Here is a 22,130-nt window from a genome sequence, read left to right as displayed (position 1 = left end):
GGCAACTTCCTCGCACAAGAACCTCTACGACCTCAGAATATGGAGGTGCACTGAAGATGGATCTTTGGAACGTTGGATTTGTGCCCTTGGTTTTCTGTTGTTTTCTTCCACTCTCTTGCCTTCTCTTCCTTTCCCATCAGGTTTACCCTGTGCCAGCCCAGTGGGACCTGTTTGCCTCCCTCCGTTCCTCTGCAGGCCACCCAAATGGACACCCCCTCTGCACCCCAGTGGCTGCTCCTGGTGTCCTCTTTCAGCTACCTCCCTTCCTTCCTTACACTCAATAAAGTTGTTTTGCATCCAAACCTGGCCCTCTGCTTTCTCCTTCCTTGCCTGGGAACTCTTCCATTCAGCTCAGGACAAAAGGTGCAGGAAGCCGAGGGTGCACACTCCGTGGTGGATTTCTCTTTGTGCCTTTACTATTGGAGCTCACAAACACAACCCTGTCTTCTCTAAAATAGTGACCATCCGGAGAAGATGATGTCAAAAGGTCACAAAAGAAGGAATGGGAAACAGCAATGCCTGAGGATTTCCCACAAGCTCCCCTCTTCAAATCCCTCGCTCACATTAGCCTTCTTCTGCTCAGCTTCTCACCCCACAGGCAGTGTGGAGGCCCAAGGCCACATTGAGGCTGTGGCCCTTCCCTGGAAGGAAAGCCCTTAAGGCCAAATGCTCACACCTGTCCTCCAGGGGAAAGCACCCTTAGGGGATCTCCTCCCTCGCTCATGGGAAGAGAAAAATCTCCCCCACCGTGACACTCATTTACACATTAATACTGTGTTTCCCCTTTTTTCTGCCCCTCTAATCTCAGAATATTGCCCTTTTTGCTGTGCCCACCCCCCTGCCTTTCCTATATACAGTAAAGCACAATTATAAGCCACAACATTTTGACTAAAAATTTGCTCCTACCCCGGAAATGTGGCTCACACTCAGGAGCGGCTGATATGTGAAAAATTTTCTGAAATTTCCAACCCCGGAAGTGTAGCCGACGTTGCCGAGCCGAGCACCTGCCAGGTTAAAACCCGGGATTGCGCGATTGTTACCAATTGGTTACTCTGTTGCGCGGCGGGTGGAGGTGGGTTCTGTGCCGGCCAGCGTGGGGGCGCGGGGGGGGGGAAGTGCAGGGCTCCGTGCTGCAATCTGCACGGCTCGGGGGGGTGGCGGGGACACCTCCTGCCAGCCCCGTGGCCCTGGGGGGAGGCAGGAGACTCCTGCCGCCGTTCACCGCAGGAGCTGGCAGGCTTCGTCCCCGCCTGCCACTGCTGCCGTGGCTGCAGGGGCGCTCCTCCCCTCCTCCCGCCGCCGCCATTGGTGCGGCAGGCTCCATCCGAGCCTGCCACCGTGGGGCAGTGCCAGGCCAAGGTAAGCGCCCGGTGGCAGCGGCGGCCGGCCCAGAGGGGCCTCGCTGAGCGGTAGCGCCGAGCTGGGCCACCTGGCCCCGTCAGCAGCCCTGAGCGGGCCGAGCCCGCACAGGCCGAGCCGAGCCAGTAAACCACACGATCCAGCTATTCTGTTACTAATTGGCAACTTTGTTGCGCGCAGGTCCTCGCTGCAAACAACAGAGTGGCTCATAATCAGGTGCGGCTTATGTATGGACAAAGAACGCAATGTTGCCGGCACCCGGAGATGCGGCTTATAGTCAGTGCGGCTTGTAATCGTGAAATTACCGTAATCCCAGCTCCCTCAAACCCAGCCAGCACTTCCTTGTCCTTGGGCCCCTTTGCGAGAGAAGAATAAAAGGACTCCCTCGAGCCCCATACAAACACTCCCGTCCCATTCTTCCACATCACCCTCAATGGCTCACACAGGAGAAGTGAAATCACTCAGGGGAGGGCAGACATGCCTGTGCACCTTGCGGTGTCTTTCTAAGGCGCTTCCACAGGAAGCTCACCACACTCTACCATGCTCACCCACTGCAACAAGGCAGAGTTTAGGGGTTTCACAGGATCAAATGAGCATGAGGACAGAACCCAAACCATGCTACCACCGATGTTGGAGGCTGCTATTGTTTTTCCCCATCTAGCTGTGGGAGAGGAGCAACTCTCCCACCTTCGGACCTGCACCTCCCAGACATGGTCCAACACTTTTCTCCACACACCTCATTCTCTTTGACAGAAACCTTTTCCCATAGCTCATGGCTCAGGATGAAGACCACTGTGGCCACAGGGCCACTGACACATTGCCAGTCTGCCCAGCTGTGCACAGAGATGAAGCCAGACACACAGAGCCCGGCACACACGCATCGGCACACGGGCAGGGGGGCTGCACACAAGTGCTCTGCCCTGTGCACAACCATCCCCACACAGGCCAGAGGCTCTCAGGGGTGTTTCCACGAGGGCACAAGCACAGGCATGTGCAGATACTCGCACACACTGGGGCACAGTCACACTCCCGCACACATCACTGCACATGGCTGAGCACATGGGCCACAGGCTATGGCAAGGGATGGCACTGAGGAGATGCTGGTGTGGCAAATATGAGATGGGGTCTTAAGGATTGTATGCATGAAGCCATAATTGAGACAAAAAACAGAGTTTATATACGTTTTCACCTATTGGTAAAAATAGCCCACATACAATATTTAAACAATTGTTAAATTTTCACTATGTAACATTGCTAAATCAAAGCCTCCCTCCGAGCTAACCAGGGATGTACAGCACTAGTGTGATACCCACAAAACAGCATACTCAGCACCACGTCCCAAGCACTTCCTCTTATATTCCTTCTTAAAATTCTTGGTAAATCTTGCCAAAGCTGGGCGTCTACTGCAGCTCACACATCCTTGTCGGTTGTGACAAGTTGAGCAGTGGTCGCAGTTATGCTCTCTTGCTGTATTCCCACAAGGAGATGCTGGGCAGCACCTCTCCAGAGCTGCTTCAGAGCACATAAAGCAGGACCCAGGCCCAGGCAGCAGTGCTACATGAGTCTCAAGGATGGTGCAGGGTGCAAAGGAGGGCAAAGAAGGTTCATTAAAAAGACAAGGCAGATACGGAAAACGTTAGGTGCAGAGCAAAAGACTGGAAGGGCTCAGAGAACATAATGCCCTGGTAGTCAGCAGGAATTACAAACATCTGGCAGCATTATAAACCCCCACCAGAGTGCCCCAGGCTGCCATCACCTGCCATCCTTTGCATCCCTTCTGCACTTAGTTCTCGTCTTCTGCCCACACTGACGCATCCCTGCCCCCAGGAAATCTGGAATAATCTTGCATACCAGCAGTCAGAAGAAGTGTCCTTGAGGGAATGGGAATGATGTAAGCCGGGAAATGCCAAGTCATTGTAGAGGGAAAATCCAACTCATGCTGTACTGTTCCCAGAGATGTTTCCATTCATCTGGGATCATGCAGGAATATCGTCACTCATGCAGCATGAACTGTGGTCCCTGAGGCACTGTGGGACCAGGATAAAAGGCAGCCTAACCGGTGGCTCTGTCAACCACTTGTGTCACCTCCTTCTGCTTGGGAACCAGGTGAGTTGCAAGCCCCTTTCTCCTCCTCCTATCTCTCTAGGACACCACTGAGCTATCCAACCCTTCTTCCTGCTCCTTGTTCTTCTGGGAATGTTCTGCAATGATGGTGGTGTGGGCAGAGGGGAGACCGTGTGTTCTGGCCAGAGGCTGAGGCTGGGCTGAGGTGCTGATTTTCATGCAGGCCAGGCAGGAGCACGGCTGGGCCTGGCTGAGCTCAGCAGGACCGTGCTGGGCTGAGGCAAAGGATGCCCAGTTTGGGGCTGCACAGCCTGGAGCTCGGTAGGCAGTAGGGCCTTGTCTTGTTTGGGGTGCCTTGTGAGCTGTGTCTCAGGTGTGCGTGTGCTCTGCTTCTTCCCTGCCCTGTTTGCCAGCTGCAGCGCCAGGCTCCAGACATGTCCTGCCCTGAGAAGTGCCAGCAGTGCCAGCCCTGCAACCCTTGCTGCCAGCCCTGCGGCCCCTGCCCGCTGGCCAACAGCTGCAATGAGTGCTGTGTCAGGCAGTGCCAGAGCTCCCACGTGGTCATTGAGCCGCCTGCTGTGCTGGTGACCCTGCCCGGCCCCATCCTCAGCTCCTTCCCCCAGAACACCGTGGTGGGATCCTCCACCTCCGCTGCCGTTGGCAGCATCCTCAGCTCTGAGGGAGTGCCCATCAGCTCTGGGGGCTTTGACATCTCCTGCATCACCCGCGGTTATGGTGAGAGATGTTGTCGTCCCTGCTAAAGATGCTGCAGCCAGCATCCTTGGGCAAGAACCTCCAAGACCTCTGAGCACACTGCGGCAATGAAGACAGAACTTTAAGGCTCTGGATTTAGAGGATCAGACGGTGGTTTCCTTCTGCTCTTCCTCCTCTCATTTATCTTTTCCATTCCTTTCCTTACCCCACCACTCTGAGTCATCCTAGCGGCACCTGTGGGCCTCCTTCCCTCGGCAGGCCAGCACGTCAGACATTCCCACCGCATCTTAGTGGTTGCCTTAGTGGATACCTCTGGGGGCTGCATCCTTTTCTTCTTTTGACTCAATAAAGTTGCTTTAGCATTCAAACCTCGGCCTCTGATTTCTCTTTGTTTCTGCGACAACACTTTCAATTTGCTCATTGGGAAAGGATTTGAGGAGGAAGAGCATTGCAAGCACTGTAGTGCAATTTTCTACGTTCCTTTCCCTTGGAGCTAAACCAAGATGTCCATCTCTGTGAGGGTGGTGAGGCATTGTATTAAATTACCCAGAAACCTTTCAGATGCCTTAATCCTGGAAGTGTTAAACACCTGGTAGGTCACAGCTTTGAGCAAACTCGTTTGTGGCTGGCATTAGTGCCCATCTATGAAATGGTCTTGTCCAGCCCAAACCATTTTGAATAAAACCCAATTTCACAGAGGCAGTGTGACAAATGCGCTGGGTGCTGGGCAGTGCTTACTCCCCTTGGGACACCCTTGGAGCTGACTCAGTCACATATGACAGGAGCCACTGGACTCTTCTCATAGAGCCCATTCCTGCAGCCTTATTTCTTAAGTTTGCCATTGGGAGCAAGCACAACCCATTTGGAAGCCCTGCTTGCTGGAAATCGACAACTTACACTTGCTGAGAGCAGTAGGGCATCATTTATTTTTATTTCCCAGATTACTTGTGCATGCATGGGGAGGAGAGATGGGCAGGTATCCAGGAAGAAATTGAGAGATGCCCTGAGAACGCTGAAAGAAACAAACCCACAGGAATGGCAAAGGCTCATGTCATGTGCCTGCGTGGAATGCCACCAGACCATGATCCAAGCGTTCTGCCGACTCTGACATGCTTATATCCAGGAAATTCTTGGTGCTCTCGTCCCGGCACTTACAGAAGTCTTCAGATAGGAACGCACATGGCAAAAGCCAGGAAATACAGTCCACAGTGCAGGAAACCAGGACACAACCCCTACCATTACCTGGGATAGTGCATATTAGACATGAGCTGGCTACAAAATTATGACTTCCACTGAGGTGCCTCTGGGCGTGAGGCAGTGCAGGACTGCTATAAAAGGCAGCCCAAGTCTCTGCTCTCTCATCCACTTCTCTCACCTCCTTCTCCTCAGCAACCAGGTGAGTGGGAAGCCTCTTCTCCTCCTGCTGCTGCTGCTGCTTCAAGACGAGCTCTTTCCTGGCTGTAGGTCTCAGCTGACAGGGGCTGTCATAGTCCAGGGCTGGGAGCTGCTTGTGCTGGGAGAGGGCAGGGGAGAGAAGGTTTTGTGCAGACAGAGAGAGGCTGGGACTTGGCTGAGGTGGCTCCTGGGCTTTGAGCTGGGCAGTGCAATGTGTGCCAGCAGGTGCTGACCTGGCTGCAGGTTGTTTGGGTACAGTGCTGCTCCTCATGTGTCCTCACTTTCTGCTTCTCCCTGCCCTCTGTGCCAGGTGCTCCTGTGACCCCAAGCCATGTCCTGCTGCCAGCCCTGCAACCCTTGCTGCCAGCCCTGCGGCCCCTGCCCGCTGGCCAACAGCTGCAATGAGTGCTGTGTCAGGCAGTGCCAGAGCTCCCACGTGGCCATTGAGCCGCCTGCTGTGCTGGTGACCCTGCCCGGCCCCATCCTCAGCTCCTTCCCCCAGAACACCGTGGTGGGATCCTCCACCTCTGCTGCTGTTGGCAACATCCTCAGCTGTGGCGGAGTGCCCATCAGCTCTGGGGGCTTTGACCTCTCCTGCATCACCAACTGCTATGGCAGCAGATGTTGTCCCCCCTGCTAAATCTGCTGGCAACTTCCTCGCACAAGAACCTCTACGACCTCAGAATGTGGAGGTGCACTGAAGATGGATCTTTGGAACGTTGGATTGTGCCCTTGGTTTTCTGTTGTTTTCTTCCACTCTCTTGCCTTCTCTTCCTTTCCCATCAGGTTTACCCTGTGCCAGCCCAGTGGGACCTGTTTGCCTCCCTCCGTTCCTCTGCAGGCCACCCAAATGGACACCCCCTCTGCACCCCAGTGGCTGCTCCTGGTGTCCTCTTTCAGCTACCTCCCTTCCTTCCTTACACTCAATAAAGTTGTTTTGCATCCAAACCTGGCCCTCTGCTTTCTCCTTCCTTGCCTGGGAACTCTTCCATTCAGCTCAGGACAAAAGGTGCAGGAAGCCGAGGGTGCACACTCCGTGGTGGATTTTACTTTGTGCCTTTACTATTGGAGCTCACAAACACAACCCTGTCTTCTCTAAAATAGTGACCATCCGGAGAAGATGATGTCAAAAGGTCACAAAAGAAGGAATGGGAAACAGCAATGCCTGAGGATTTCCCACAAGCTCCTCTCTTCAAATCCCTCGCTCACATTAGCCTTCTTCTGCTCAGCTTCTCACCCCACAGGCAGTGTGGAGGCCCAAGGCCACATTGAGGCTGTGGCCCTTCCCTGGAAGGAAAGCCCTTAAGGCCAAATGCTCACACCTGTCCTCCAGGGGAAAGCACCCTTAGGGGATCTCCTTCCTCGCTCATGGGAAGAGAAAAATCTCTCCCACCGTGACACTCATTTACACATTAATACTGTGTATCCCATTGGCCTTTCCCCTTTTTTCTGCCCCTCTAATCTCAGAATATTGTCCTTTTTGCTGTGCCCACCCCCCTGCCTTTCCTATATACAGTAAAGCACAATTATAAGCCGCACCATTTTGACTAAAATATTGCTCCTACCCTGGAAATGTGGCTTACACTCAGGAGTAACTGATATGTGAAAAATTTTCTGAAATTTCCAACCCCGGAAGTGCAGCCGAGTTGCCGAGCCGAGCACCTGCCAGTAAAACCGGGATTGTGCGATTGTTACCAATTGGTTGCTCTGTTGCGCGGCGGGTGGAGGTGGGTTCTGTGCCGGCAGCGTGGGGGCGCGGGGGGGGAAGTGCAGGGCTCCGTGCTGCAATCCGCATGGCTCGGGGGGGTGGCGGGGACACCTCCTGCCAGCCCCGTGGCCCTGGGGGGAGGCAGGGGACTCCTGCCACTGTCACTGCAGGAGCTGGCAGGCTTCGTCCCCGCCTGCCACTGCTGCCGTGGCTGCAGGGGCGCTCCTTCCCCTCCTCCCGCCGCCGCCATTGGTGCCGGCAGGCTCCATCCCAGCCTTCCACCGTGGGGCAGCGCCAGGCCAAGGCAAGCGAGCCCGGTGGCAGCGGCGGCCGGCCCTGAGGGGCCCCGCTGAGCGGTAGCGCCGAGCTGGGCCACCTGGGCCTGTCGGCAGCCCCGAGCGGGCCGAGCGCACACAGGCCGAGCCGAGCCAGTAAACCACACGATCCAGCTATTCTGTTACTAATTGGCAACTTTGTTGTGCGCAGGTCCTCGCTGCAAACAACAGAGTGGCTCATAATCAGGTGTGGCTTATGTATGGACAAAGAACGCAATGTTGCCGGCACCCGGAGATGCGGCTTATAGTCAGTGCGGCTTGTAATCGTGAAATTATCGTAATCCCAGCTCCCTCAAACCCAGCCAGCACTTCCTTGTCCTTGGGCCCCTTTGCGAGAGAAGAATAAAAGGACTCCCTCGAGCCCCATATAAACACTCCCGTCCCATTCTTCCACATCACCCTCAATGGCTCACACAGGAGAAGTGAAATCACTCAGGGGAGGGCAGACATGCCTGTGCACCTTGCGGTGTCTTTCTAAGGCGCTTCCACAGGAAGCTCACCACGCTCTACCATGCTCACCCACTGCAACAAGGCAGAGTTTAGGGGTTTCACAGGATCAAATGAGCATGAGGACAGAACCCAAACCATGCTACCACCGATGTTGGAGGCTGCCATTGTTTTTCCCCATCTAGCTATGGAAGAGGAGCAACTCTCCCATCTTCGGGCCTGCACCTCCCAGACATTGTCCAACACTTTTCGCCACACACCTCATTCTCTTTGACAGAAACCTTTTCTTACAGATAATGGCTCAGGATGAAGACCACTTTGGCCACAGGGCCACTGACACATTGCCAGTCTGCCCAGCTGTGCACAGAGATGAAGCCAGACACACAGAGGCCGGCACACGTGCACCGGCACACGGGTAGGGGGGCTGCACACAAGTGCTCTGTCCTGTGCACAACCATCCCCACATAGGCCAGAGGCTCTCAGGGGTGTTCCCACGAGGGCACAAGCACAGGTATGTGCAGATACTCGCACACACTGGGGCACAGCCACACTCCCACACACATCACTGCACATGGCTGAGCACATGGACCACGGGCTGTGGCAAGGGATGGGACTGAGGAGATGCTGGTGAGGCAATTATGAAATGGGGTCTTAAGGATTGTATGCATGAAGCCATAATTAAGACAAAAACCAGAGTTGATACACATTTTCACCTATTGGTAAAAATAGCGCACGTATAATATTTAAACAATTGCTAAATTTTCACTATGTAACATTGCTAAATCAAAGCCTCCCTCCGAGCTAACCAGGGATGTACAGCACTAGTGTGATACCCACAAAGCAGCATACTCAGCACCATGTGCCAAGCACTTCCTCTTATATTCCTTCTTAAAATTCTTGGTAAATCTTGTCAAAGCTGGGCGTCTACTGCAGCTCACACATCCTTGTCGGTTGTGACAAGCTGAGCAGTGGTCGCAGTTATGCTCTCTTGCTGTATTCCCACAAGCAGATGCTGGGCAGCACCTCTCCAGAGCTGCTTCAGAGCACACAAAGCAGGACCCAGGCTCAGGCAGCAGTGCTACATGAGTCTCAAGGATGGTGCAGGGTGAAAAGGCGGGCAAAGAAGGTTCATTAAAAAGACAAGGCAGATACGGAAACGTTAGGTGCAGAGCAAAAGACTGGAAGGGCTCAGAGAAGATAAGGCCCTTGCAGTCAGCAGGAATTACAAACATCTGGCAGCATTATAAACCCCCACCAGAGTGCCCCAGGCTGCCATCACCTGCCATCCTTTGCATCCCTTCTGCACTTAGTTCTCGTCTTCTGCCCACACTGACGCATCCCTGCCCCCAGGAAATCTGGAATAATCTTGCATACCAGCAGTCAGAAGAAGTGTCCTTGAGGGAATGGGAATGATGTAAGCCGGGAAATGCCAAGTCATTGTAGAGGGAAAATCCAACTCATGCTGTACTGTTCCCAGAGATGTTTCCATTCATCTGGGATCATGCAGGAATATTGTCACTCATGCAGCATGAACTGTGGGCCCTGAGGCACTGTGGGACCAGGATAAAAGGCAGCCTAACCGGTGGCTCTGTCATCCCCTTCTGTCACCTCCTTCTGCTTGGGAACCAGGTGAGTTGCAAGCCCCTTTCTCCTCCTCCTATCTCTCTAGGACACCACTGAGCTATCCTGCCCTTCTTCTGCTTGTTTTTCTGGGAATGTTCTGCAATGGTGGTGGTGTGGGCAGAGGGGAGACCGTGTGTTCTGGCCAGAGGCTGAGGCTGGGCTGAGGTGCTGATTTTCGTGCAGGCCAGGCAGGAGCACGGCTGGGCCTGGCTGAGCTCTGCAGGACTGTGCTGGTGAGGCAAAGGATGCCCAGTTTGGGGCTGCACAGCCTGGAGCTCGGCAGGCAGTAGGGCCTTGTCTTGTTTGGGGTGCCTTGTGAGCTGTGTCTCAGGTGTGCGTGTGCTCTGCTTCCTCCCTGCCCTGTGTGCCAGCTGCAGCGCCAGGCTCCAGACATGTCCTGCCCTGAGAAGTGCCAGCAGTGCCAGCCCTGCAACCCTTGCTGCCAGCCCTGCGGCCCCTGCCCGCTGGCCAACAGCTGCAATGAGTGCTGTGTCAGGCAGTGCCAGAGCTCCCACGTGGTCATTGAGCCGCCTGCTGTGCTGGTGACCCTGCCTGGCCCCATCCTCAGCTCCTTCCCCCAGAACACCGTGGTGGGATCCTCCACCTCCGCTGCCGTTGGCAGCATCCTCAGCTCTGAGGGAGTGCCCATCAGCTCCGGGGGCTTTGACATCTCCTGCATCACCCACGGTTATGGTGAGAGATGTTGTCGTCCCTGCTAAAGATGCTGCAGCCAGCATCCTTGGGCAAGAACCTCCAAGACCTCTGAGCACACTGCGGCAATGAAGACAGAACTTTAAGGCTCTGGATTTAGAGGATCAGACGGTGGGTTTCCTTCTGCTCTTCCTCCTCTCATTTATCTTTTCCATTCCTTTCCTTACCCCACCACTCTGAGTCATCCTAGCGGCACTGTGGCCTCCTTCCCTCGGTAGGCCAGCACGTCAGACATTCCCACCGCATCTTAATGGTTACCTTAGTGGATACCTCTGGGAGCCACATCCTTTCTTCTTTTGACTCAATAAAGTTGCTTTAGCATTCAAACTTCAGCCTCTGATTTGTCCTTCTTTCTCTGACAGCACTACAATTGGTCATTGTCAAAGATGTGGAGAATAAGGGCACTGCAATCACTGTAGTGCAATTTTCTTTTTTGGCTTCCTTTAGAGTAAACAAAGATTACACTCTCTGTGCGGGTGGTGAGGCATGGAAAGGAATTACCAGAATGATTTGGGTACCTCAGCCTTGGAAATCTGCAAGACCTGGCTGAACAGTGCCCTCTGCCAAGTGATTCTGAGGGTGGCATCACTGCCCATCTGTTGAGGGCAGAAGGAGTGGAATGAAATGGCCTTGAAGTGTCTTTCCAGCCCAAACCATTTATAATGAAATCCAATTTCACATAGGCAGCAGCAGCGTGACAAATGTTCTCAGTGTCGAGCAGTGCTGAATGTCCTTGGGACACAGTTGGAGCTGACTCTGTCACACATGGCAGGAGACCCTTGACTCTTCTAATAGAGACCATTCCTGAAGCCGTATTTCCAAAGTTTTCCTTTTGAGCAACCAGTACACATTAGGAAGCCCCGCCTCCTGGGGAAAATGCAGACATTACTTCCTGAGAGCAGTAGGGCATAAATTTTTTTTTCAGTTCACATGTGGATGCATTGGGAGGGAGAGTTGGGCAGCTACACAAGAAAAATGGAGGAATCCCCTGAGAATTTGCCACAACAAACCCACAGGAATGAACACACATTCATGTCATCTGTCTGCATGGAATGCCACCAGACCATGATCCAAGCGTTCTGCCGACTCTGACGTGTTTATATCCAGGAAATTATTGGTGCTCTCATCCAGGTATTTATAGAAGTCTTCAGATAAAAAAAAAAATGGCAGAAGCCAGGAAATACAGTCAATTGTGCAGGAAACCAGGACAAAGCCCCTAGGATTAGTTGTGAGGGCGCACATTTTACATGAGCTGGTCACAAAATTATGACTTCCACTAAGTCACCTCTGGACCTGAGGCAGTGCAGGACTGCTATAAAAGGAAGCCCAAGTCTCTGTGCTCTCATCCACTGCTCCACACCTCCTTCTCCTCAGGAATCAGGTGAGTGGGAAGCCTCTTCTACTACTTGCTCATCCTCCTCTGATGATGATGCTTCAACACCAGTCCTTTCCTGGCTCTAGGTCTCAGCTGACGGGGGCTGTCAGAGTCAAGGGGCTGGGAGCTGCTTGTGCTGGGAGAGGGCAGGGGAGAGAAGATCTTTTGCATACAGAGAGAGGCAGGGACTTGGCTGAGGAGGCTCCTGGGCTTTGAGCTGGGCAGTGCAATGTGTGCCAGCAGGTGCTGACCTGGCTGCAGGCTCTTTGGGAGCAGTGCTGCTCCTCATGTGTCCTCACTTTCTGCTTCTCCCTGCCCTCTGTACCAGGTGCTCCTGTGACCCCGAGCCATGTCCTGCTGCCAGCCCTGCAACCCTTGCTGCCAGCCCTGCGGCCCCTGCCCGCTGGCCAACAGCTGCAATGAGTGCTGTGTCAGGCAGTGCCAGAGCTCCCACGTGGCCATTGAGCCGCCTGCTGTGCTGGTGACCCTGCCCGGCCCCATCCTCAGCTCCTTCCCCCAGAAACACCGTGGTGGATCCTCCACCTCTGCTGCTGTTGGCAACATCCTCAGTTCTAGCGGAGTGCCCATCAGCTCTGGGGGCTTTGACCTCTCCTGCATCACCAACTGCTATGGCAGCAGATGTTGTCCCCCCTGCTAAATCTGCTGGCAACTTCCTCGCACAAGAACCTCTACGACCTCAGAATGTGGAGGTGCACTGAAGATGGATCTTTGGAACGTTGGATTTGTGCCCTTGGTTTTCTGTTGTTTTCTTCCACTCTCTTGCCTTCTCTTCCTTTCCCATCAGGTTTTCCCTGTGCCAGCCCAGTGGGACCTGTTTGCCTCCCTCCATCCCTCTGCAGGCCACCCGAATGGACACCCCCTCTGCACCCCAGTGGCTGCTCCTGGTGTCCTCTTTCAACTACCTCCTTTCCTTCCTTACACTCAATAAAGTTGTTTTGCATCCAAACCTGGCCCTCTGCTTTCTCCTTCCTTGCCTGGGAACTCTTCCATTCAGCTCAGGACAAAAGGTGCAGGAAGCCGAGGGTGCACACTCCGTGGTGGATTTCTCTTTGTGCCTTTACTATTGGAGCTCACAAACACAACCCTGTCTTCTCTAAAATAGTGACCATCCGGAGAAGATTATGTCAAAAGGTCACAAAAGAAGGAATGGGAAACAACAATACCTGAGGATTTCCCACAAGCTCCGCTCTTCAAATCCCTCACTCACATTAGCCTTCTTCTGCCGCTTCTCATCCCACAGGCAGTGTGGAGGCCCAAGGCCACATTGAGGCTGTGGCCCTTCCCTGGAAGGAAAGCCCTTAAGGCCAATGCTCACACTTGTCCTCCAGGGGGAAAGCACCCTTAGGGGATCTCCTCCCTCACTCATGGGAAGAGAAAAATCTCTCCCACCGTGACACTCATTTACCGCATTAATACTTTTTACCCCATTGGTTCTTCCCCTTTTTTCCACACCTATAACCTCAGAGTATTATCCCTGTCACTCATCCCACCCTCCTGCCTCTCCTATATTTTCCCAGCTCCCTCAAACCCAGCCAGCATTTCCTTGTCCTTGGGCCCCTTTGCGTGAGAAGTATAAAAGGTCTCCATTGAGTCCCATACAAACACTCCCGTCCCATTCTTCCACATCACCCTCAATGACTCACACAAGAGAGCTGAGATCACTCAGGGAAGGGCAGACATGCCTGTGCACCTTGTGGTGTCTTTCTAAGGCGCTTCCAGGAAACTCGCCACACTCTACCATGCTCACCCACTGCAACAAGGCAGAGTTTAGGGGTTTCACAGGATCAAATGAGCATGAGGACAGAACCCAAACCATGCTACCACCGATGTTGGAGGCTGCCATTCTTTTTTCCCATCTAGCTGCGGGAGAGGAGCAACTCTCCCACAGTCGGGCCTGCACCTCCCAGACATGGTCCAACACTTTTCTCCACACACCTCATTCTCTTTGACAGAAACCTTTTCCCATAGCTCATGGCTCAGGATGAAGACCACTGTGGCCACAGGGCCACTGACACATTGCCAGTCTGCCCAGCTGTGCACAGAGATGAAGCCAGACACACAGAGCCTGCACACCACGCACCGGCACACGGGCAGGGGGGGCTGCACACAAGTGCTCTGCGCTGTGCACAACCATCCCCACATAGGCCAGAGGCTCTCAGGGGTGTTCCCACGAGGGCACAAGCACAGGCATGTGCAGATACTCGCACACACTGGGGCACAGCCACACTCCCGCACACTTCACTGCACATGGTTGAGCACATGGGCCACGGGCTACGGCAAGGGATGGGACTGAGGAGATGCTGGGGAGCTCTGGTCCAGAGCTGCTTCAGGGAACACAAAGCAGGACACACATGTTCAGGCAGGAGTGCTACAGGAATCTAAACGATTCTTCATGAGGAGGCAACAAGGATTGATTAAGAGGACAACGCACATAGTGGAGCAGATAGGTGCTGAGAAAAGGACTCAATGTGCTGCTAACAGAGGAGGCTGTTCCAGTCGGTAGGAATTACAAGCATCTTGTCACATTATAAATCTTCAGAACTCCCCAGACTTGCATCCCCTGCCATCCTTTGGATGCCTTTGGCACTTAGTTCATGTCTCTTGCTCACACTGAAACATCCTTGCCCCCAGGAAACCTGAATCTCGCACACCAGCATGCAGGAGAATTGTCCTTGAGGAATGGGAATAATGAAAGCTACGAAATGCAAAGTCATTTTAGAAGAAAAAACCAACTCATGGCATACTGGTCCAAGAGATCATTCCTTTCATTTGATTGTGCTGTAAATTTGTTACTTCTTTGTCACACCATGGTCTTTGGACCCTCAGGATAAAAGGCAGTCTACCTGGTGGCTCTGTCAACCACTTCTGCCACCTCCTTCTGCTTGGGAAGCAGGTGTGTTTGGAAATTGTTTCTCCTTTTTGAATGCCATTCTCACACCCTTCTTTTGCTTCTTCAGAAAGGCAAGAGTATATTTTGTCTAAAGATGCATCTTCATGCAGTTTCTTCTAGGTGAGCCAGTACTATCTCTGGAATGTGTCAAATGTCAATCTAGCAGCCACTTCAATCCTGCTGTATGTATCAGAGTTGACCAAAGAGCTGGAAAACCTGTGCTATGAGTGAAGGTTTGGAGCCTTTCTCTCTCTAAAGCAGAAGGTTTTGGAAAACTCCATCCAGTTTTTCAGCAGTTCAAGGATTGCAAGGAAAATTATGGGCCTCTTTCCTTCTAAGCAGTCCCATGGAAAGGGACCCATTTCCAATGGGTGCACTTGTTCAACAGAATGCTCCAGTGCAGGTCCCAAAAGGGGAAGAAGTCCTGCCCACAGGACTGGTTCCATCTTGGCTGTCTCTCCACTGCAGTGGAAATTCCTGCCAGGAATCTTTTCTGGTGCAGGCTCCTCCTGGGGTTACAGCATCCTTCATGGTGCATTCAGCTGCAAACATCTTCTGGAAACAGCTCAACCCAATCAACTCTTCTGTGTGGGTGATGCCAAACCTAAGCCATGAAACTCCTCATCCTGTGTGTCTGGACAGCAGCTGGGCAGAACAGTAAATGTGAGGGAGGTGCCAGAAAAGAAGAGGTTAAGGGCTATCCCAAGCACTGCTGATCCCCATCTACCTCCTTTCACCCTCCCTTTCTGTCAAGTTTTGAAATCAGCTTCTTTCCTATGTATTGCAGTGGAGTAGTGAGGGGTGTGTTTGTGACCTCCAAAAGAAAAGGCACAAAGTAAAATCCACTGTAGGGAGTGCCAACCTGAGCTTCCTCCACCTTTTGCCCTGAGCTCACTAAAAAAGTTGACACAGATGGAAAGAGAAACAGAGGCCAAGCCTTGGATGCAAAACAACTTTATTGGCTCTAAGCCGTGAGTTGATTCCAAGAGTACCAGGAGCAGACATTTAGGTGCAGAGGGGGGTGTTTGTCTGCTGGTCTGCAGAAGGATGGAGGGTGGCAAACAGGTTGCACTAGGATGGCATTGGGTGTTGCTGACGGGAAAGGAAGAGAAGGGAAGAGAGTGGAAAAAAGCAAAAGAAAACCACGGGCACAAATCCGGTGTTCCAAAGATCTATATTCAGTGCACAGTCATAAGAATTATGCTTTAGCATACATTCAAATCTTAATATTCTAGTTGCTTTCCTTCCCATTTTCTCCTCCTTGTGCATCACAGAAGGCGAAATGATAGAGTGGCTGAAGGGCTCTGGCCATGCAGCCAAGGTCAAGCCATCATAGCTGGTAATAAAACCAAGGATTGACAGTAAGAGTATGAGGTGAAAAAGACAAGCAAGTGGCTGGGGTCCAACAGAGGTAGGGCAGCAATTTTCTGGGAGAAGTGATCTTGTGGTGGTTGCTGGAGAGAAGTAAAATGAGAGAGGGGAAGAGAAGGAATGAGGTGGATAAATGGGCATGGACTGATGACCGAAGGCTGACCCAGTAGGGAGGAATCAAGACATATCATGTGCCTACATGGAATGCCACCAGAACCATGATCCAAGCCTTCTGCCAATTCTGACATGTTTATATCCTGGAAATCCTGGGGGGTCTCATCCTGGCTTTACAGAAGTCCTCAGACAGGAACGCACATGGCAGAAGCCAGGAAATACAGTCCCACAGTGCAGGAAACCAGGACACAGTCCCTATTATTAGCTGCAATGATGCACATTTTAACATGAACTGATCACAAAATTATGACTTCCAGGAAGGTACCTCTGCGCATGAGGCAGTGTAGGACTGCTATAAAAGGCAGCCCAAGTCTCTGTGCTCTCATCCACTTCTCTCACGTGTTTTTCTCCACCGAAATCAGGTGAGTGGGAAGCTTCTTCTCCTCCTTCTCTTCCTCCTATTGCTGCAGCTGCTTCAAGACCAGCTCTTTCCTGGCTGTAGGTCTCAGCTGACACGAGCTGTCAGAGCCCAGAGCTGGGAGCTGCTTGTGGTGAGAGAGGGCAGGGGAGAGAAGGTTTTGTGCAGACAGAGAGAGGCTGGGACTTGGCTGAGGTGGCTCCTGGGCTTTGAGCTGGGCAGTGCAATGTGGACCAGCAGGTGCCTTGGCTGCAGGCTGTTTGGGTGCAGTGCTGCTCCTCATGTGTCCTCACTTTCTGCTTCTCCCTGCCCTCTGTGCCAGGTGCACCTGTGACATTGAGCCATGTCCTGCAACCCTTGCTGCCAGTCCTGCGGCCCCTGCCCGCTGGCCAACAGCTGCAATGAGTGCTGTGTCAGGCAGTGCCAGAGCTCCCACGTGGCCATTGAGCCGCCTGCTGTGCTGGTGACCCTGCCTGGCCCCATCCTCAGCTCCTTCCCCCAGAACACCGTGGTGGGATCTTCCACCTCTGCTGCTGTTGGCAACATCCTCAGCTGTGGCGGAGTGCCCATCAGCTCTGGGGGCTTTGACCTCTCCTGCATCACCAGCTGCTATGGCAGCAGATGTTGTCCCCCCTGCTAAATCTGCTGGCAACATCCTCAGGCAAGAACCTCGACAGCCTCAGACCATGGAGCGGCAATGAAGATGGATCTTGGAACACTATATTTATGCCTTAGCTTCCTGTTTGCTTCCACCACTCCCTTCTCTTTCTCTTCCTTCCTTTCCCGCAGCATCAACCAATTCTAGCACAGTGGGACCTGTTTTGCTTTGCACCATTCCTCTGGAAGCCAAGCTGACAAACACCCTCACTGGTACCCTTGTGGTGGCCCCTGGTGCTCCCTGGGAGCTTCTGCCTTTTTTCCTTAGACTCAGTAAAGTCATTTTGCATCCAAACCTGGCCTCTGCTTTGTTCTTTCTTTCATGGGAGCTCTTGCATTGGAGGTGGAAGAAGCCAAGGGTGGACACCCCGTGGTGGATTTTATTATTTGCCCATTCCAAGGGAGCTGATAAACACATCCCTGGCTGCTCCACAGAAATGACTGTCAGGTTGAAGATGGCAGGGAACGGAAAGGAGCAAGGCCTGGGATAGCCCACAGCCTCCTCCCTTCCAACTCTGCCTTTCACAGTTAGTGTTCAGCTCAGCTTCTGTCCTTACAGACAGGACTGAGGCATTTCATGATTAGTATTGGTATCTGACAAAAAATAGAGCTCATTCAGAACAACTTTTCTGTGGACTCCTTTGCTGGTTCATGCAGGAACCACCAAACTCCTCCAATGTGAAAAATGCAACCAAGTGGGGATTTCTTACCATGCCCTCTTTAGATTTTCCACTGCACATTTCCAAATACTAGACCAAAAATATTACTGTATTGATACAAATACAAACACAAGACTATTATCAACTGATGAACCAAGTCAAATATAAGATTCCAGATTACCAAAAAACTCATGCCAGTACCACAAGATCACACATCTTATACAGGTAAGATTGCCCAAAGAAGGCCTTAGTATCAAATGGCATGTTACTTGTGTCCCAGATTGGTTTGTGGGTCTGTGGTCTTCCCCAGAAAAGTCACAGTGTGTGCCAGAGATCTGCCAGATCAAAGGAGATCAGCAGCCAGAAAAAACAGAACACGTTTTTGAGTATTAGAAAGGAGGAATTCTTCACTGCAGCTTTGGGCACTCGAGGGCATCCATCCTCTAACAGAGCACACCAGGCATACAGGTAAAGAGATTTTTATTCAGAGGTAGTGATTACATACTCATTAGTTAGCCCAAACCGACTTTATTTTACATAGTTGTCATCCATATCCGCTGTCCTTCTCTGCTTCTTTGGGAAGTATCCTCAAGTCTGATGTCTTTCTTTGGTAGCTGGTCCTCAACTGCCACATTTGAGTAGGCCCAATATTGTTGTCTTGCAGAACATCTGTTTTATCAGCCTTGGAGAACTGAGAGGTCATCCTGCTTGACTTCTGCATAACTTCTGTTTGTCCATGTTAGATCCTTTAGGTATTTCTCCAAGGATGTGCTCTTTGAGGATGCTGTTTTTATTGGAATAAAATGCAGTTCTATTCTGTTGTGCTTTTTACCTCCGCACATCTACATCCAAAGCACAGTAAACTCTTCCCTCCATCCACTTCATGCTGTGTGACAGAAACTTATTCCCATTGGTTATGGTTCAGGATAAATGTTATTGTGGCCACAGGACTCTCCAGTCACCCCATTCCCACCAGAACACTGTAACCTCAAAGCCACTTCATGAGGCAGAAGCAAGGGCCCTGGGAAAAAAAGCTGAGTGCACCAAGGCTGCCTGGAGATGACATCAAGGGAATGGCCTGGCTTTGGGATTGGGGTCATTGAGCCGCCTGCTGTGCTGGTGACCCTGCCCGGCCCCATCCTCAGCTCCTTCCCCCAGAACACCGTGGTGGGATCCTCCACCTCTGCTGCTGTTGGCAACATCCTCAGTTTCTAGCGGAGTGCCCATCAGCTCTGGGGGCTTTGACCTCTCCTGCATCACCAACTGCTATGGTGGCAGCAGATGTTGTCCCCCTGCTAAATCTGCTGGCAACATACTTGTGCAAGAACCTCCACAACCTAAGAAGACGGTACTGCACTGAAGATGGATCTTTGGAACGTTGGATTTGTGCCCCTTGGTTTTCTGTTGTTTTCTTCCACACTCTTCTCTTCATTTCCCATCAGCACCACCCAATGCTAGCCCAGTGGACCTGTTTGCCTCCCTCCGTCCCTCTGCAGGTCACCCAATGGACACCCCCTCTGCACCCAATGTCTTCTCCTTGTGTCCTGTTTCAGTTACCTCCTTTTCTTCCTTACACTCAGTAAAGTTCTTTTGCATCCAAATCTGGACCTCTCCTTTTCTTTCATTGCCTGGGAACTCTTGCATTCAGCTCCTGGCAAAAGGAGCTGGAAGACAAGGGTGAACAGTCCATGATGGATTTTACTTTGTGCTTTTAGTATTGGAGCTTACAAATACATCCCTGGTTTCCCTAGAATGGTGACCACACAGAGAAGATGATGTCAAAAGGTCGGACGAGAGGGAATGGGAAACAGCAATGCCTCCTAATAGTCAACACGGTTCTCTCTTAAAAAAATTCACTCTTTCTCTTTGACAGAAACCTTTTCCCATAGCTCATGACTCAGGACGAAGGTCACAGTGGCCACAGGGCCACTGACACATTGCCAGCCCTGCCCAGCTGTGCACAGAGATGAAGCCAGACACACAGAGCCCGGGACACGTGCACAGGCACACGGGCAGGCGGGCTGCACACAAGTGCTCTGTCCTGTGCACAACCATCCCCACATAGACGAGAGGCTCTTAGGGGTGTTCCCACGAGGGCACAAGCACAGGCATGTGCAGATACTCGCACACACTGGGGCACAGCCACACTCCCACACACATCACTGCACATGGCTGGAGCACATGGGCCACGGGCTACGGCAAGGGATGGACTGAGGAGATGTTGGGGAGCTCTGGCCCAGAGTTGCTTTAGGGCACAAAAAGCAGGACACATGCTCAGACTGCAATGCAACATGTGTCTCAAGGATGGTGCATGTCATAAGTACATATTATATTACTGTTTTTTCGTCTATATTGAGATGGATATTATGTTTGCGATGTTGGAAATCTTTGCGATATGAATACATGTTATTTATCTTTTGCTATTAACAAAACTAAGAAATCGTAGTGCCATCAATATATTTTTCTTGGATTGTAGCATGGAATGTAGGAAGATTTTATTATTTTAATAACTAAGAATGTCAAAAGATAATCAGGACATTCTATACAGCCTTGGATTATCCTATCTGGATGTAGATAGCAGCGACAGAAACCAAAACACCAGAGAAAGAAACTTATTGATCATCAGTTATCAGGGGATGCGTGACAGGACGGAGGCACAAGGAGAAATAAAAAATAGTGGATTAGAGGATGGAAGGAGGGCCAGGTAGGGGGAACTCAAATCGACGGGTTTGGTATAATGTATGATAGTCTCTGACTGAGCAACCTGTGGATGCATTTAAAGAAGTGCTTTCTGAGCTAGGCTGTGCACTTGGCAGAATGCCAGAACCCAGAAGTATAACCTTTGGATTATTGTCTGTCTCTTATTGTGCTTTATTAAACTTTTAATGCTACCAAGAGAGTGAACCTAATTTTCACAGTGCAGGCTGAGAGGAGGGAAAAGTGGATTCATTAAAAAGACAAGACACACAGTGGAGCCATTAGGTGCTGACAAAAAGACTGGAAGGGTTGGGAGAAGATAAGGCCCTTGCAGTGAGCAGAATTAAAACATCTGGCATCATTATAATTACCTACAAGACTGCACCGGGTTGGAATCAGCTGCCATCCTTTGAAACACTTCTGAACTTAGTTATTGTTTTCTGCCCACACTGACACATCCTTGCCCCCGGAAATCTGGAATAATCTTGCATACCGGCAGTCAGAATAAGTGTCCTTGAGGGAATGGAATGATGTAAGCCGGGAAATGCCAAGTCATTGTAGATAGAAAATCCAACTCAAACCATTCCATTCCCAAAGTTGTTCCATTCATTTTGGGATCATGCAGGAATATCGTCACTCATGCAGCACGAACTGTGGGCCCTCAGGCACTGTGGGGCCAGGATAAAAGGCAGCTAACTGGTGGCTCTGTCATCCCCTTCTGTCACCTCCTTCTGCTTGGGAACCAGGTGAGTTGCAAGCCCCTTTCTCCTCCTCCTATCTCTCTAGGACACCACTGAACTATCCTGCCCTTCTTCCTGCTCCTTGTTCTTCTGGGAATGTTCTGCAATGGTGGTGGTGTGGGCAGAGGGGAGACCGTGTGTTCTGGCCAGAGACTGAGGCTGGGCTGAGGTGCTGATCTTCATGCAGGCCAGGCAGGAGCACGACTGGGCCTGGCTGAGCTCTGCAGGACCATGCTGGCCTGAGGCAAAGGATGCCCAGTTTGGGCCTGCACAGCCTGAGTTCGGCAGGCAGTAGGACCTTGTCTTGTTTGGGGTGCCTTGTGAGCTGTGTCTCAGGTGTGCGTGTGCTCTGCTTCCTCCCTGCCCTGTTTGCCAGCTGCAGCGCCAGGCTCCAGACATGTCCTGCCCTGAGAAGTGCCAGCAGTGCCAGCCCTGCAACCCTTGCTGCCAGTCCTGCGGCCCCTGCCCACTGGCCAACAGCTGCAATGAGTGCTGTGTCAGGCAGTGCCAGAGCTCCCACGTGGTCATTGAGCCGCCTGCTGTGCTGGTGACCCTGCCCGGCCCCATCCTCAGCTCCTTCCCCCAGAACACCGTGGTGGGATCCTCCACCTCCGCTGCCGTTGGCAGCATCCTCAGCTCTGAGGGTGTGCCCATCAGCTCCGGGGGCTTTGACATCTCCTGCATCACCCCGCGGTTATGGTGAGAGATGCTGTTCGTCCCTGCTAAAGATGCTGCATGCCAGCATCCTGGGCAAGAACCTCCAAGACCTCTGAGCACACTGCTGCAATGAAGACAGAACTTTAAGGCTCCAGATTTAGAGAATCAGACCGTG

The 22,130-nt window shown here is 52.1% G+C and overlaps 4 protein-coding genes and 2 pseudogenes across 4 annotated transcripts; all 6 read left to right on the top strand.

Moving 5' to 3' along the window:
* Positions 1–3,850: 3,850 nt before the first annotated feature.
* On the top strand, positions 3,851–4,184 carry LOC117006528 (feather keratin Cos2-2-like). The gene has a single exon (XM_033079047.1). The coding sequence runs from the start codon at positions 3,858–3,860 to the stop codon at positions 4,182–4,184; it is 327 nt and encodes a 108-aa protein (XP_032934938.1). The 5' UTR covers positions 3,851–3,857.
* A 1,216-nt stretch (positions 4,185–5,400) lies between these two features.
* Positions 5,401–6,175, top strand: LOC117006529 (annotated as a pseudogene).
* A 3,862-nt stretch (positions 6,176–10,037) lies between these two features.
* Positions 10,038–10,364, top strand: LOC117006573 (feather keratin Cos2-2-like). Its single transcript, XM_033079099.1, has one exon. It carries the CDS (start codon positions 10,038–10,040, stop codon positions 10,362–10,364), a length of 327 nt encoding a protein of 108 aa, XP_032934990.1.
* Positions 10,365–11,603: 1,239 nt separating this feature from the next.
* Positions 11,604–12,389, top strand: LOC117006624 (annotated as a pseudogene).
* A 4,499-nt stretch (positions 12,390–16,888) lies between these two features.
* LOC117006622 (feather keratin Cos1-2-like) lies at positions 16,889–17,185 on the top strand. The gene has a single exon (XM_033079161.1). The coding sequence runs from the start codon at positions 16,889–16,891 to the stop codon at positions 17,183–17,185; it is 297 nt and encodes a 98-aa protein (XP_032935052.1).
* A 4,510-nt stretch (positions 17,186–21,695) lies between these two features.
* On the top strand, positions 21,696–22,001 carry LOC117006641 (feather keratin Cos2-2-like). Its single transcript, XM_033079187.1, has one exon. The coding sequence runs from the start codon at positions 21,696–21,698 to the stop codon at positions 21,999–22,001; it is 306 nt and encodes a 101-aa protein (XP_032935078.1).
* The last annotated feature ends 129 nt before the right edge of the window (positions 22,002–22,130 follow it).

Source organism: Catharus ustulatus, chromosome 23 (assembly GCF_009819885.2).
Source record: "Catharus ustulatus isolate bCatUst1 chromosome 23, bCatUst1.pri.v2, whole genome shotgun sequence".
Lineage (NCBI taxonomy): Eukaryota > Metazoa > Chordata > Aves > Passeriformes > Turdidae > Catharus > Catharus ustulatus.
Note: the sequence above shows the minus strand (reverse complement) of the source record. Positions and strands in the feature narration are given on the sequence as shown.